The sequence below is a fragment of the Drosophila santomea genome, chromosome 3R, assembly GCF_016746245.2.
Source record: "Drosophila santomea strain STO CAGO 1482 chromosome 3R, Prin_Dsan_1.1, whole genome shotgun sequence".
NCBI classification, from domain to species: domain Eukaryota; kingdom Metazoa; phylum Arthropoda; class Insecta; order Diptera; family Drosophilidae; genus Drosophila; species Drosophila santomea.
The window spans coordinates 7,796,192-7,811,478 of record NC_053019.2 but is presented as its reverse complement, the minus strand read 5'-3'; the positions used below and the strand labels follow the sequence as shown (position 1 = coordinate 7,811,478).

The 15,287-nt window shown below is 40.3% G+C and overlaps 2 protein-coding genes across 2 annotated transcripts in view; both read right to left on the bottom strand.

The window, feature by feature from the left end:
- Nucleotides 1-10,998, bottom strand: part of LOC120451759 (homeotic protein proboscipedia) — a 31,990-nt gene extending 20,992 nt beyond the window's left edge. The window contains exons 1-2 of the mRNA XM_039635687.1: nucleotides 10,959-10,998; nucleotides 9,325-9,954 (exon numbers count right to left, since the gene is read on the bottom strand). Coding sequence (XP_039491621.1) covers nucleotides 9,325-9,874 — 550 coding nt within the window. The 5' untranslated portion in view covers nucleotides 9,875-9,954; nucleotides 10,959-10,998. The remainder of the gene's footprint in view (nucleotides 1-9,324; nucleotides 9,955-10,958) is intronic.
- Nucleotides 10,999-14,218: 3,220 nt separating this feature from the next.
- Nucleotides 14,219-15,087, bottom strand: LOC120451957 (protein zerknuellt 2). The gene is made up of 2 exons (XM_039635979.1): nucleotides 14,986-15,087; nucleotides 14,219-14,917 (listed from the first exon to the last, which is right to left on the bottom strand). Exons 1-2 carry the CDS (start codon nucleotides 15,043-15,045, stop codon nucleotides 14,219-14,221), a joined length of 759 nt encoding a protein of 252 aa, XP_039491913.1. The 5' UTR covers nucleotides 15,046-15,087.
- Nucleotides 15,088-15,287: the final 200 nt, after the last annotated feature.

Below are 15,287 nucleotides of genomic sequence, written 5' to 3'. Positions count from 1 at the left end.
AGTTCCTTATTTTCTCGATTTTGATCACAAGCCGGTTCAAGGCGACGGCTTGGACAACTGGGCATTGCCATTGCCATTTCCATTTCCATTTGGGGGCTGCTTAGGGGCGAATTCGGGCCTGACTGACAGGGAGTAGGTGTGACCGGGCTACTCATTCATTCTGACAGTTTTCCCACCCACTCTCGCACACGAAACGCAATTTGTTGGATTGTGGGCAGTGCCCCTCGAGCAGAAAGCACTCGGAAAAACATATTTAAAGATTTCACATGAAGGTAAAAAATCCGAACGCCATTCCCAAAAGACGATGAACTAACTATAACACCGTTTAAAGTTCTTTTCTTGATGGGAAACTATTTCTTAACGGTTAAAAAAACTATAAAAATACTACATTTCTTTAATATTTTAGAAATTTTCTGAATAGAATTTTAATACCCGAAATTCAACGATTTTTATATTCAGTGCTAGACGGAAAAAGAAATACAAATAGAGATTTAAGAAATTGCTTGAGGGAACCTCTTTATTTTGATTAAACCATTCAAATACTTTATATGATTTAAGACACATCAACGGCTACAAGCGGTGATTATTTTCTATATTAAAAAGCCAAAACGTCAAGGTTTTGTAAGAGTGTAAAAATACCACCACTTTTAAATAGAAAAAAGTAAGAGACAGGTTTGCTTGTGGCGCCAAAAAGCATTTCTCGCAGGTCGCAAGTCGCAAGTCGCGTGTCTCTGGGCTTTCATTTCAGTGCCAGCCAGTCTTTCTGTTTTGTTTTTGGGCTCTTGCAACTAATTTTCATTTCCAACAGAGTGCACCTTTCGCCGGCAGTCGAGGATGGGTGTGGGGCTGGGTGGAAATCTTATTAAAAAGTGAACAGAGTGCGATAAAATTGAATTTGCATTCAAAAGCCATTAACCGCAGCAGTCACTCCGCCTGCTATCCCCTCTGCACTTTCTAAGAATTTAAAAAACAAGCGAAGAAAATAGAGCTGGCGCAAAATCCTTCATCTGGGCTTTAATGCGAGGCATACACATTATTCGAAATTGGATCGAATCAATGGAAATTATTATTTTGCGCACATTTTGTTGACAGCTGGTGGCTATAAAAATCTATACGTGATATAGAGATATCAACAATTATTTTATATGTGCTTCGTAATAATCATGAGCGTTTTCACTCGGCTGGAAAAATATTATTTTAATTGCATATCAATTTCACGCTCTTTACACCCATAGCCCACCACTCCGCATAGCCGTCATTCAATCAGCAGCGAAGCAACAAATTGTTAGATATCCATTTGGCCAATGATCTGAACGATGCGTTTATAATAATCACCACCCACACACCACACACCACCCACAACCCACCACTCACCTGCCGCAAACTGCCCTCCATTTTGGCCCACCTTTAACCACCGATTTCGGATTCAAGCTAAACGATTCGGGGCTATTATAAAGCCCGGGAAACCGTGTTTCCCCCGGTTCTCCACCTCATGTGCTCCCCTCTATTGGATCATAATTGTCCCACTTATTGCTATTTTTATGTCGTATTTCATCCAGCACGTTCGGTCCGATCTGTTTCATTTGTGTGAGCTGTGTATAAATTTTAATAATAATAACTCCGAAAGAGTTGTAACCACCAAAAATAAATGTCGTTGGGCATGTGTTTACATTTATGTTTCGAGTGCTCAATGATTGCAGTTTGTACGGCTCATTGAGTGAGTAACAAAATATGTGAATAAATCGTATAAATTATATTTTTAAGTTGATTCGTTCCACAGCCTCTATTGAATTTGGAATATCATAGATATACATATGTGACCGGTTTAGTTCGACTTTTACGAAAGTGACGGCAAACCAGTCGGTACACAAGTACATTTCTTTAATATAAATATCTCATAACCCAGCATGCAATTTGCTTTAAAAATCCGACCCCATCCAATTTAAGCAGAATCCATCGATCAACGAGCTGAGCAGATTGACATAATTATTGGTGCGCTGTATTGCCGAGCTCATCGCATGTCAATTAAAATCACGATTTTCAATGCAAATCAATCAGGGACTTCTGGACTTTGGCTTTGGCTTAGCTGAGTTCAGGAGTTAAGTCAACCACCGAGCAACAATTGATGTATTGATGTATTGCCCAACGGACTTGCCAGACATGAGATGATCACAAAGGTGGAGGAGAGTGAATGAGATTTATTTTTTGGCAAACATGTCAGACCGTTTACTGATGACAAATTCATTTTTAACACGACACAAAAGTGAAAACCGAGTGGGTATATGTTATATTATGTTATATTATAGAGATGTGTGCACAGGAAAGCTTACAATGGGCCATTGCAAGGCATATTTCCCAGAGAGCCGCTTATGTGGTCTGTCTGACATTGGACTGTTGCCGCCCTCTCGGAAAATCTCTCATCCTTCGGATGAAACATGTGCAGCCAGCCAGATAGCAAATACAAAATTAAAGATTCGCCTTTGGTCTGCGTTAAACGCAAGCTTAGCCCAGCCCAAAAAAGGTCAAGTCCAAAATGATGGATGATGGTGTGACACTCACTCACTGACTCACTCACTCACTCACTCTCGCAGAATCTCAAGCCCACATATATTCTTAGGCAAGCATCCCCAAGTGACACATATCGCTCTCTGCGCCACATTTGAAAGTTTGTGGCATGTTTTTCGGGGTTGCAAATGCGCCTTGGCTCTGCGATACTTGCAATCCTTATCACAGGTAGCTAACGCAATATCCGCTCTATAGATATCCCATAACTTTGCTATCTCTTCGCGCTCATCGCATAAATAATAACTGTTAACAGGGCCCAACAAGCCACAAATTAAAAACTACAAGAACCACTAAAAAGAATGGGAAGTTCTTGAAAATTTACGAGCACCGGAATCACGTGTCAACCACGCGCGCTCTCCGATTCAGTTTCAGTTTCAGTTTCATCCCAACCCCACTCCAAATCCCACCTAGCCACGTTGAAAACCCAAAGCTGAACCCAACCCAATCGCGTCCTGTCCCGAGGACGAACCCCTCCCAACTCAGGGGTTTCCGCAGCTGTAGATATGATGCATGACTCGGCGGAAAGCGGCGTCGTTCTCGCTCTTCCTGCCCGTCGTCCTTAAGGATTCACATTCACGTGCTAAGCGTATGCGAATTTAAATCTGTTTGCTGCTGGCGCCGAATTTGAATATGGCCAGGAACAGGAACGGAAGAAATCCTTTGGCCCTGCGGCTCGCCCCTTGCATACAAAACACAGGGGAAGTCAACAGCCGATGACAAACAGAAAATCCATTTTCACACAAACATTAGTTTTATTTAAATCACACTCACATCGAGGGGTTACAGGGGCTACAGGGGTTAGCCTGGAGTTGGGCTACCACGTGTGCGGATAGGATTTCGCCCCTCCCAGTTGACTTTTCACGCTCTTTTAAATGCCGTTACATGTGGCGGGCTGCGGTGTCGAGATTCGGCAGCATTAATCAAAACTTTAACATGTGGGTGGATTTTGTCATAAATGAAACATTTTCATACTTATTTCGAGTGCTGACAGCTAAGGTAAAGAGATGCAACAGGAAATGATTTTGGTACGTGAAGGTGTGGGCTCATGCTTTAATTAAAACATTCACATTTCAAAGAGTTAGTTTATTAGTTAATTATTAAAGAGGTGTTGACTTTTTGTAAATAGAAATGGTAGATATGATATCTGCCAAAATGTTAATCGTAAATGCTTGCTCGATTCCTGAATCAAATGATAAGTAAAAGGCTTGCCATCGTTGAACTCCGCTTTTTTATATAAAAGCTATAAAATATACTTGACTTGCTTTGCTTATGCAACCCACCAGAGCGCAACGCAGAAGCCAGAAGTCAAAATCGCTAGTCGGCAATCACTTGGTGCGTGATGATAATTTATGACATTTACTGCCTGAGCTGAGCTTTACATTTTTACAGTCATTTGTCTTTGGCAACACCCTCGGCAGAACCTGGCTAGTAATTACTGCAGTTGGCTTGGCTCATTGATAAGTAAAACTGTGTTTTATGCAAAAACTTGGTAATTTATTAATTTATTATAGTTGTTAGGAACGTCCCCCACCTCAGTGACCGCAACCAATCGGCCCCCCAGCGACTTCAGTGAAGCGGAATGCAGTGCGATTAGCGTGGATTGAGTTACGGAAATATATAGGTGTACTTCGCCTACTTATGATAGCACTAATGCCGACAACTTGGCCCAGTCTTTTCGTTATGGTCGCAAACAAGCCATTTTTATGGCCGAAAATCCAATTCAAATGTTTACAAATCGTTTAAACTCGGGTCTCTGCTGATGAGAAGGAGGGCTCTCTAAAAAAAGACATAAAAATAAATCGCGTACAAATTGAAATAATTTCAGATCTGATTTTCTGGTAAGCGGGAAACTGGACAGAGACGTCTCCAGCGATATTGCGGACAGGCGGGTCAGCCACCATGGGTGGTGAAGTAGAGTGGTTGGTGGTCTCCCTTCCATTCCACTAAGTACACAAGAATGAAGCGTAAAAAATTTTATCGTCGCGGTTTTACGGAATGTGATCCGCGGCGATTAAGTGCGCGGCTTTTGTGTCATTGTCATGCCGTGGTCCTGGCCGAAAAGGGGAGGGGCCAGGGTGGTGTCCTGGAGTTGAGATGGGGGCGGCTCCGGCGGATTATTTGCAGGGAGTTCTAAACCCTCTGTAATGTATTCAAATTTTCCAAGGCGAGGCCAGAGTGTCAGTGCATTCATTCCATAAAATGCTTCTCTCCTCCACTTTTCCCCATTTTTAACTTTTTTTTCCAGTTTTTTTTTTAATTTAATCCCGGGCAAATATTTCCATTCTTACTGAAACGCTTTTAGCTAAATGAGTGGAAATAAAATTAAATCGATATTGGTTAATGTCAAAGTTTTAGGGGAAACCTCAAATGACCAAATTCGGAGTAAATTAAAGAAAACCGGCAGTGAGTTGGGTAGGATATTGATTTGCCCAAATTATTATGTGGTCTATTATTATTTAGTATTAAGTTACAAAACTCTCCTTTGTTAATAAGACTGACAGGGTCTACATTAGTTTTATGCTTGTAATATAAGACTAATTTAGACCCTTATTCTGATTTAAGATATTTGACATTAGGGTTTCTAAATTCGTATTGTTGCCAGTAAAGATTTTGTTTAAGAACATTTTGCACTTTAATTTCCCCTTCAAACCCCACAATTTCGAGAAAACATTTTAAGCATTGTGGTTAAATATTCTATGATAATTTCGCGGGCCCTTTTCTCTTTAAAAATAATGACAAATCAGTTTGCAGATAGAAGCGCAGAAAAAAGCTATCCAAAAATATGGCAGAGAATAATAATCTTAAAATTTACTTGAGCCAGCCGCCGGCACAGGCTTAACTAATTGTAACAGATTTTTTCAGAGTCATGTAGGAAAGGGAAAGGCAGGGAAAAGCGAAAGAAAAATATGAAAAAACCTCTGGGGCGTAAACGTCTGGCCGGCATTATCCTGGCTGCGGTGGGCCAATTAGAACCCTTTGTTTGTTCTGCCCAGGACGCCGTGCACTTATCTCCATAATAAAGTCGTAACAATTAATTGAGCGACCCGAAATCGGCCTTCTTTCCCAAAAGATTGAAGTCCGTGAATGGAGCCTTTTCGTTGGCCCTGAAACTTTTTCATCGTTTGACGCGTAATTAGTGCTCAAAAATTATTTGGCGACCGCCAATTAATTTAATGCTCGGCGACATGATTTTACCTTTTAGAGACAGTTATCCACGAGAAGTGCTCTGCTTAAATGGAGTTTAATTCTGTTTTGGGCGTGAAGTTCTCAAAAGAAGGAAAATCTTGAGAGTTGTGCAATGATAAAACATGGGTATGATCTCAACTCTCATTCATCAGTTAAATAGTAAAAGCATTATATTTTTATGGTATAATTAAACATAGCTTGGTTGATACGCTCCATTAAAATCCCAAGTTTTATTTAAATATATTAGTTTTTAGTGAATTATCATATACTACAAAAAACAAATATTGAAATTATTTAATTTTATACCACATATTTTGTCTGTGAATATAATCTTGTTAATGTCGACCACCTAATCGTGGGATATCAATATCAGAGTATCATGAAAACATTTCATCCCCCTGAATTTTGTTCGTGAATTTTCTTAGAGGATTCTGAATGAAGGACTACGGAATATTTATCGCTCCCCAGCTTTTTTCACATTCGCGCCGAATTCGTTTTGAATGAATTCAACTGTAAAGGTTAAAATTATAAATGTGCGAATGACTCGTCATAAATAAAATTAATAAAAGACACCGCGAACCTGGCCCTGTCCTCCGCTTTTTTCTGACCCTGGCGGACTTTGAGACCTTCATTGAGAAAAAGTACAACGCATCAACATAAATATTATGATAAATGGTTTGTTATAATCGTAATCCTCGGGGGGTAAGTTTTGAGTCGTGTCGCACGCATTTTTTATACTCTTCCGTCCTTCCACCCACGAAATCAGGCAGGACAAGGATGAACTGCTTCTCTTCTCAATGGAGCAACATATGGTCGCGGGGTTGATGTTACAGATGGCGCTTCGAATGGATTGCCGCCTCTCAATAGCCAGGGCCAACGAAGTCAAATTGTTTTTTATTGGTTTACCAACAAGAACAACAAAGCCGCTCCTTTCAGTGGAAGTATCTCAGTGTCCTGGGGAGATCCGTTCGCGTATCTCGCAGATACTTGGAAGAACGCGAACATGTTGCTCGACAGTTACAAACTTTTCTTGCAGTTCATTACGCCTAATTAACACTTGATACTAAGCGGAAGTTTTATTGCTTCCCCTTTGTGTGCATGTAAACAGGCTAACAAAACAATTCCAGATTTGAATATCTTTCAACTCGTGCAACCCATTCTGCGAGGTGACTTTACCCGCAATACGCCGCACATATTAAAATTCAGAATGCGTTGCAAACAATTTGCGGTAGACAAAGTGAGCTGGCAAAGAGGGTGGAGGTGCACGGACTCAAATTGGTATTTCAGCCAGGAAACGAAATTTACAAAATGTGGCATCAAATTATATTGCTCAGAAGTCCCTATTTTGTTGAGAGAATGAAACACTTCAACTTTAAGTTTATGCATCGAAAATAGCAGGAAATATAAAAACCATTACCTCAATAATAATTCTTACTTAGGAATGCATAGCATCTATCTTTGATGCTAGTTAGTTCGAATCGCGCTCTTTAGCAACGAATTACCTCTTTCCCATTCACAGATCCGCCGACCTGAGAATCATTTAGATCGATTACCACTTGACAAGGAATTAATTTGACAACGTTAACAAATTAAACTGTTAAGCCAACACAAACACACTAGCCCGCTCGCACACTGAGATAAACAAATGGTCGACGGACGGACATTTACAACATCATTTGTAATCCATATCGCTCAGCATGTCGTCCCTTTGCTTTTTGACCCGGCGCGCATACATATGTACATACATATATTGTGCTGGGGAGTGGGTGAAAGATGTATTGACCCTTCAACGGCGCTTCGGAATGCTTCACGCTATTTATTGGCTCACTTTCACTCCGGGAAACCGGAGGCAACCAGAGACACGGACCCGGACCCGGACCCGGAGAAAGATTTCTCCCCCTGGGGAGTTCCTTGACGGTTCCATTTGCCAGTCCGCACTGGCCACGTGTTGGGATTTGGCGGTTAAACACACTCTTACACACAATATCCAGGGGATTAGTCCTGCTCATTTGTCAACTGGATATGTGGTTGCTGAGTGCGGTCAATATTAATTGGCAATGCATTAGTTTAAGTCGGTAAACACTTTCCGCTCGCACAAACATTCGATTTGGTTACTGGGCTAGTGTTCAGGTTAATTAAAACGGACTTGTATTCTTGATTTTACATTAAAAACCTAAATTATAGTGTTACGAATTATTGTTTCAGCTGCTGGCTTAGAACTATTACCTGTACGGTAATGATGTAACAAAGCAATAAAACGATATACAAGGAATAGTTTAATGGATTTATTTTTCTGGCGTCAGGAAGACGATCTCAACTTTCAGGAATTGGAAGATCTTGAAGTAATAGCAATTTTACTGTAATATTAAGATTAAATAATATGCTAACACAGTTTTGTTTGTAAATATTGAACTGAATTTACGATTTCCTTACAAAGTGTTAGTTTTATTGCATTATTAAAGCCTTTACTCGACTTGTGTCAGAAATAAATGATAAATTGAAACTATTCTCCCCGTATTGCAGACTTTTTCCAACCTCCGTTGTATGTCTCCCTTGGCAAGAGAACGCAAAGATGGCGAATTGGAGGCACTGGCTTAAAATGGTGCAGCAACCGACGTGAAATTTGTATTTTCTTTGCTAAAACATCGCCAGCGGCGCACAGGCTTGCAATTGCAACGTGCAACGTGCAACACGGCATTCCCTCGACATCCACAGTCACCTCGATCGAAGGCAAAAAAAAGGGGGACAGGAAAAAATATTTTGACAAATGAACCCAAATAACAGGTTGCAATCGCTCTGAGGAAAGGGGCCCGGTTTTTGGGCAAGTCGGACAGGAAAACGTATGGTCGGACAACCTTGATACCTCATTTATTTTAAATGCGGCTGCCTCGATCCCTGGCCCAGCCGTAGTTTTTGTATTTTTGTATTTTTTTTTATTTTGTACTCTGCTTGTCGGTTTTCGTATTTCTTGCGCAAATGAAATCGACACATTCGACTCAAGTCGAAGCGAAGGGAAATAAATGAAACATTTCCAGCTTGGTCCGCTCTGCTCTCGAAAATTGTTACAAATGATCGCAAATAACAGATCTTTGCCGGCACAGACCGAGCAGTCCATCAAAGGAGCCGAACCTTCTCGGTGCGTGATCGAGTGGCGTGGCAAAGGTGTAGGGAGGATTGGGGTTGGGATCGGCATCGGCATCGGCATCGGGATCGGCCAGTACGGACATAGAGTTCTGGCCCTGTCTTTCTGGACGGGAAGTGGCGAAGGCGCCGCCATGCTGCGCCCCATTTGATGCAAGGTAAATTGCATTGATTTCGTGATTAATGACAATTTCGCATTTCATCAGACAGTGCGCGGCAAGAAAAAGTGGTCGGGATAAGATAAGATAAGACAAGACAATTATAGAAAAAGGTCTAAAAAAAAGCTGGTATTTTACCTAATTTTTAGAATCCAATATTTCAAGGTGGACAGAGAATATCGTTCTCTTCGAAAAATAGGCTTTGCATTGACATGGTTTATCATCAAGTTAAGTTTCTTGTGCTTATCCCAGTGTAAAGTGCATATGGACTTACCCTGATTGTTGTTGTTGCTGCTTTTGCGGGATGTCTTCTTCTCCTTCATCCAGGGATACTCCGGCACAGAGTCCATTCCATCCGGCGTTTGAGGGACAACGCCAACCGGATATCCGACGCCGACATTGACGTTCACGTTGACGCCCACTCCGCCGATGGCGCCGGATCCAACAGGTGTTCCAATTTTGGGACTCTCCGGACTCAGGTGGTTGAGGAACTCAGCCATCGATGGCTGCGAATTGATGAACCCGCCCTCGGATGCTGTCATCCAATAGGCCGTGTCCGTGCTCCGTTTATCACAGTTCGGGGTCATCTTGTTGACCATGAGTACCGCCGGCACAGGTGGCACCCCCTGCTGGCCGATTCCGGGCTGACCAACACCCACACCCACTCCCACGCCACCCACACCACCAACGACGGCCGCACCACCGCAACCACCCACTGGCAGGGACGTCTGTCCAGTTTGCACCTGCAGCGGATTCAGCGGAGATTCCGATTTGATTTGGGTGCCCATCGAGGTAGTGTCCAGGGTACTGCAGACTTCTTGCATGGCTTGGGTTTAATTTTTCTGAATTTAGATTCTTTCTATTTTAATTCCTAAGAATTGTGAATATTCCTAAGCTGGGTAACCTGGAAAGGAAAGACATTCTTTTAATTTCATATTAATGTAATCAGGATTAAGTTTTTAGAAACTGAAAACATTGGTTTTAATAATCAAAGTTGAAAAACTAATGTGTTTGAACAAGCTCTGTTTACTTTCAATATAATGGTTATACTTTACTAATATATGTTCATATACATTTAAATAAAAATGATACCAAACAAATTAAATCAGCTAAACCTAAAATTGATGTTTTAAAAACAATTTACTAATTTCTAATATTCTAACGTAGAATACAATATTTTGCAAAACAGATTTAGAAATTTTCCAAAATGCAGCGATCCAATTTTTCACATTTTAAATGTAAAAAACTTGACAATTTTCTAATGCCATAAACCAATTTAGATTTTATTTAGTCTTTCGAAATGTTTTTTTCCTACTTTCGCATACATGTACTCATACTTTCATATTTTAAACAAAGTTTCAGTTTTATACCAGATTTTTAGATTTTATTTTTAGTCTGTTGCACACCTCCAAGGAAAGTAATAATTTCTAAGCAAGAAAAGTCAGAGTGTTGTGCCGAAAATTCACCATTTCACCTGCGTCTTTATTATATTTTGTGCGTCTAATTCGGATTTACATTTTGCTGCTTCTAACAATAAATGTTTTTAAATTTTATCAATCAATCAAATTATTAACGATTTTAAAGAAATGGAAAATGGAACTGGAAAACTACTCGACTAAAAAAAAACTTCTTAAATTGGCTTGGTCCGCAGATACAAATATACTAGTATTTATAAGGTCTTATAGCCAGCAAATAATATTACATATTTTGAACAGTAAAAGTTATAAAGCTTTAATATATTCTCATCTAAGCAATAATGTATAATTCATTTCCTATGCCAATTCCACCAATTATAGATTTTAAATACAAATTCAAATTAATGGTACGCTTTGATTTTCTCGGGCCTTTAAGGAAGGCACTTTTTTTTTGTAGATTTAGCCAAGAAATATGTATAACAGCATTTCGTACCATATCAATTTGATCATTTACAGACCACAGTATTCCAAATTTCTCCTCCTATGTTGACATATGCGTTCTTTATGCAAATTTCACCGGTATCACTTGAGTCACAGTTTTCACTATTGTCTGCACTCGCTCATAGTAACTGGCTTAACTTTTTGTTTATTTTTTTTTTGTTTCAACCGGCACAACTTTCGCGATGCGGGTTTTGCGTAGAACTTTAGTGTGTCAGGGCTTATCTGTGGGCTGCGAAAAGAGGCGACGACCGCGACGACGACGAGTTTGGAATCCAGATTGGGATGTAAATATGGCCACCGTTGTGTTTGCTCAACCGTCAAGTGGTGTTTGGAGTTCGTTTTTCGCTTTCAGGTCGACATCGACACACACCTTTTGGCAGCCATGGCGACGCAAAAGGCCAACACAACCGACGAAACGACGGCGATAACTACGATAGTGCAAGTACGCGCTGTACAACGGTGCGTATGCGGAATGTGTTGACTTTGTAGAGTTTTGTCAAGTCGCTGCGATCGCTGCAATGGCCACACACGAACATACACTAAGTCGTTGCAATTCGTCTGAGATAGTTTTCTCCACTCGCACTCACACACATGTGGGCACTAGCTGTCCCTCTCTGGCATTCAAGAGGTGCACAGAACCGGTTTTCCAGGGTTTCGTAAAGTGCTTCTCAACCATATCGTTAATCTTTAGGTTTCAACTCGTTATTTATATATATTGTTTATTAAAATTACTTTTTAGTTTAAAAAGTAACTGAACTATATTTGTAGCTGTCATTATAATAAATATTGTTCTTTAGATACCGAACCGATTTCGAGCAAAAGCTAGAGCGAGACAGAGCTTCTGGGCTTCTGGGCTTCTGGGGAGCTTCGTGCGGTTCCCGAGAGCTAGAGAGCAACCAACAACCATTCCATCCAATAGCACCGAACGCACTGAACTGGGATTTTGGGAGCCAGTATCAAGGAGTGGCCTAAGCGACAGCCACCGCATCCATCACGCTTTTTCCTGGTCGGCACATGCGCGGTTCCATCTGGAAACTGGTTACCATAGCCATTACGCGCAGAGCCCAGGGGGTGGAGTTCACGCACACCGGCGCACAAGTCTCCGGCGCTCTGATTGGCCGGCTCTGCAGTTAGTTTTGTATCTTTGCGGTCGTGTAGCTCGGGAACCCCTGTATCTTGGGCCATCATTTCCGCGGCGTTTGCTGCCTTACTCGCTTTTTTCCACTTCCAACGCGAACGTGTTGCTTGCGCCGGAATTTATTTGGTTTTTGTTATTTACAAATTCCGCAGCCGCTAAAAAATGAGAAGAAAAAGCCATAGAGTTTCTCGCTCTCCAGCTTTTTTGGCTTTCGGGTATGGGTATTTTTGACATTTTGCTTTGCTCATCGCTCTTTTTGTTTTGGGCGCCTCTTCTTGTCTAACCATCAATGTCAATCTTGGTGGCATTGCTTTTTGCCTTTTGGCCACTTTTTCGCCCTCTTTTTGCCACATTCTCCAATCTCCAATCCACTCCGCGCAGTCGGCGACAAGAGTTCGTAATTATGTGCGGATTCTCGGATTCTCAAATTTTAATGCACACGGGTGTCACTACAGGTGTAAAAATATTGCCACATTATTCCACTGCAGCTGGGGATGTTCGTACTTCGGTGCTCTGGCACAAAAGTTGCATGACAGATATAGAAGGGAGCTATCGGCAGTCTACCTAATGACGAATCGCACCGCACCAGGAGACTGTTTAAAAATGTGAAAAAAATGTGTTTAAATGATTGAAACTTTGAAGAAGCATATTAAAATAACAGGCCAAGGCCATTACAACTAATGTATAAATATATGTTAAAACAGTGGTGACGAAAATATTAGTATCTTAAACTTATAACAAAACAAGAGAGAACGCTATAGTCGAGTTCCCCGACTATCTGGTACCCGTTACTCAGCTAGTGGAAGGGAGAAGGAGAGTCTTAAACACAATTTTTGGCGGTTTGTAGGCGTTATAGTGGGCGTGGCAGAAAGTTTTTTGGCAAATCGATAGAAATTTACAAGACCAATATAAAAATGAAAAAATATCAAAACATTTTTCAAAAGTGTGTGCCTTTTACTCTACGAGTAACGGGTATAAAAAGAAATTTTTTATATAGTTCCTCGAAATGTATGACGAAATTCTATGCCTATCTTACCATCTTTTTATGTTTCTGTTGTTCGCTCGAACAATATATATCAAAAGTAATGACTTAATACAACACTTTAAAAATATTTCATTACCAGTAATAAAGTAAAAATCTGCTTTTTAGAATCCAGAAGTAGAAAAATGTTACCCATCACCTGTCCGGAAACCTGTGAGGAAACTGTCGCTTTGCAATGTATTTATTAATTTTGAAGTCAAACTAATATCCTTTATGAAAACAAAGAATAGGCTAGTTGTACACATTATACATATATCGAAAAAGTTCGATCTTGGCAAAAGGGATTTATTGTACACTGGTAGGCACAATTATTTTGACAAAATGTTCTTTCGTGTTCCTCAGTTCTCTTTGATCAGCTTGAACTAAAATTCTTCCTGCTTTTTTTTATATGCTATTATTAATATGCTATTTATGAACTTTTGCGCACTCTTTGAACGCTGCTGATAAAAGAGTTCTGAGGAACACGAAAGAACATTTTGTCAAAATAATTGTGCCTACCAGTGTATATTACATTTGTACATTGTAAATATAGCAATGCAGATGTTACAAACTTCTGGAATTCCTGTCAATGTTTTTAAGTTCTTGTATCAGCAGAAAATTATTGATTTGGTATTTACGTTTAGGAATACGGCGATATGGGTCATTAAAAAACCCTTAAAAAATATATACTTTTTAAAGTAGTGTGCACTAATTATTTGTTAAAACAATCGAGAATGACAAAATGATTGACTAGGTTATTTAGGTAATTTAATTTTTCAACTGTATTGTCCACAAATATAGAATTTTGTTGAGATTAAGTTTGTTCCTCTTTTATATTATTCTAGACATAACATTAATATAAGTCATGTGCTGGGAATTTTGAAAATTTAAATGATTTCCGCCAGTTTTATTGCTTGTGCGTGTGCACAAGCAGAATATGAATGAAATATGTACATGCTCAAATTAGTTACGATACATTTTATTTCATTCAAAATAAGTAAAAATAAAGAAGTCACAGGAAGATATTACTAGTATAAAACAATTTTTACATAGGTATATACAGTTGTCTTTACAGATACTCAAATATATATATTTAAAAATTCAACAAATTTTGAATGAAGTCATAGTCAACATCCAAAATATCCTCCGATGAAGCAGAAGAACTATTCGAGTCCCAGCAGAAATTCTGTAGCATTGGCTGATCCTGTGTATAAGGTTCAATTAGGTTTTCTGTGACAGGGATTGTTGACTCAAGACTCAGCAAAGTACTCGCCCAGCTTGAATCGAATTCGTTGAATTGCAGTTGGGGAACATCTATTGGCTCAGGACAAAATTCATGGAGGTAGTCGTAGCTCTGATGGGGTGGTGTAATTTGACCATCCTGTAGGACACCGCGATCATCCTGCCGCAGTGGAGCTGTTTCAACATTTGTGCTAGCATATTTAAGGAGGCGCTCCACGATCTGCTCGTTCTCCAGAAGATCTTGGCTCGATTGGGAAGAAGACGAAATAGACGTGGTCAGAGCTCCAAAGGCACCTTTCCTATTCGCCGACTTTTTTAATTTCATCCGTCGATTTTGGAACCAGATCTTAACCTGTCTCTCTGTGAGTGCTAAACGCTGGGATATCTCGATTCGCCTGGTTCGGGCTAAATATTTGTTGAGATGGAACTCCCTTTCAAGTTCGATTAGCTGATGGCTGCTGAATGCCGTGCGAGATCTCTTCGATTTCTCCGAGGACTTTGTTGGTGCAATGGGAGCTGCTTCTACGTTGAGGTCCACGCAAGGATACATCTATAAATATGTTGATAAATTGATGATTAGCTTTGATTTAAATACACAGTCATTTTTTTAGAACCCACCACAGAATCACTGACTGAGCAGTTGTCCACAAAATAGTTTTCGCTTTGGAAGGCAAACATTTTTCCTGAAGAGCGCGATTTTTGTGCTTCTGTTCGCTTTGAACTATGTTTTTTAACTAGATACCTTTAGAATGTCCTGATATCCTTATATACCTCAGAAGCCAGTCGTGACGGATCGGATTGTCTCCTACCTGTCCCGCCTGCGACACATCCAAATTCACAGACGGCTGGTCTGGGCTGCTAAATGTCGCGTCCTTTTGAGCCAGGCTCCGGCTCAAGGTGAGTACCAGGCTCCAGAGAAT

What these genes read in the sequence shown, in the direction of transcription:
- LOC120451957 (XM_039635979.1), bottom strand. Translation starts at nt 15,045, where the DNA reads ATGTTTGCCTTCCAAAGCGAAAACTATTTTGTGGACAACTGCTCAGTC. An exon ending in GCTCAGTCAGTGATTCTGTG is followed by an intron (nt 14,918 to 14,985) that starts GTGGGTTCTAAA and finishes ACATATTTATAG; the next exon opens with ATGTATCCTTGCGTGGACCT.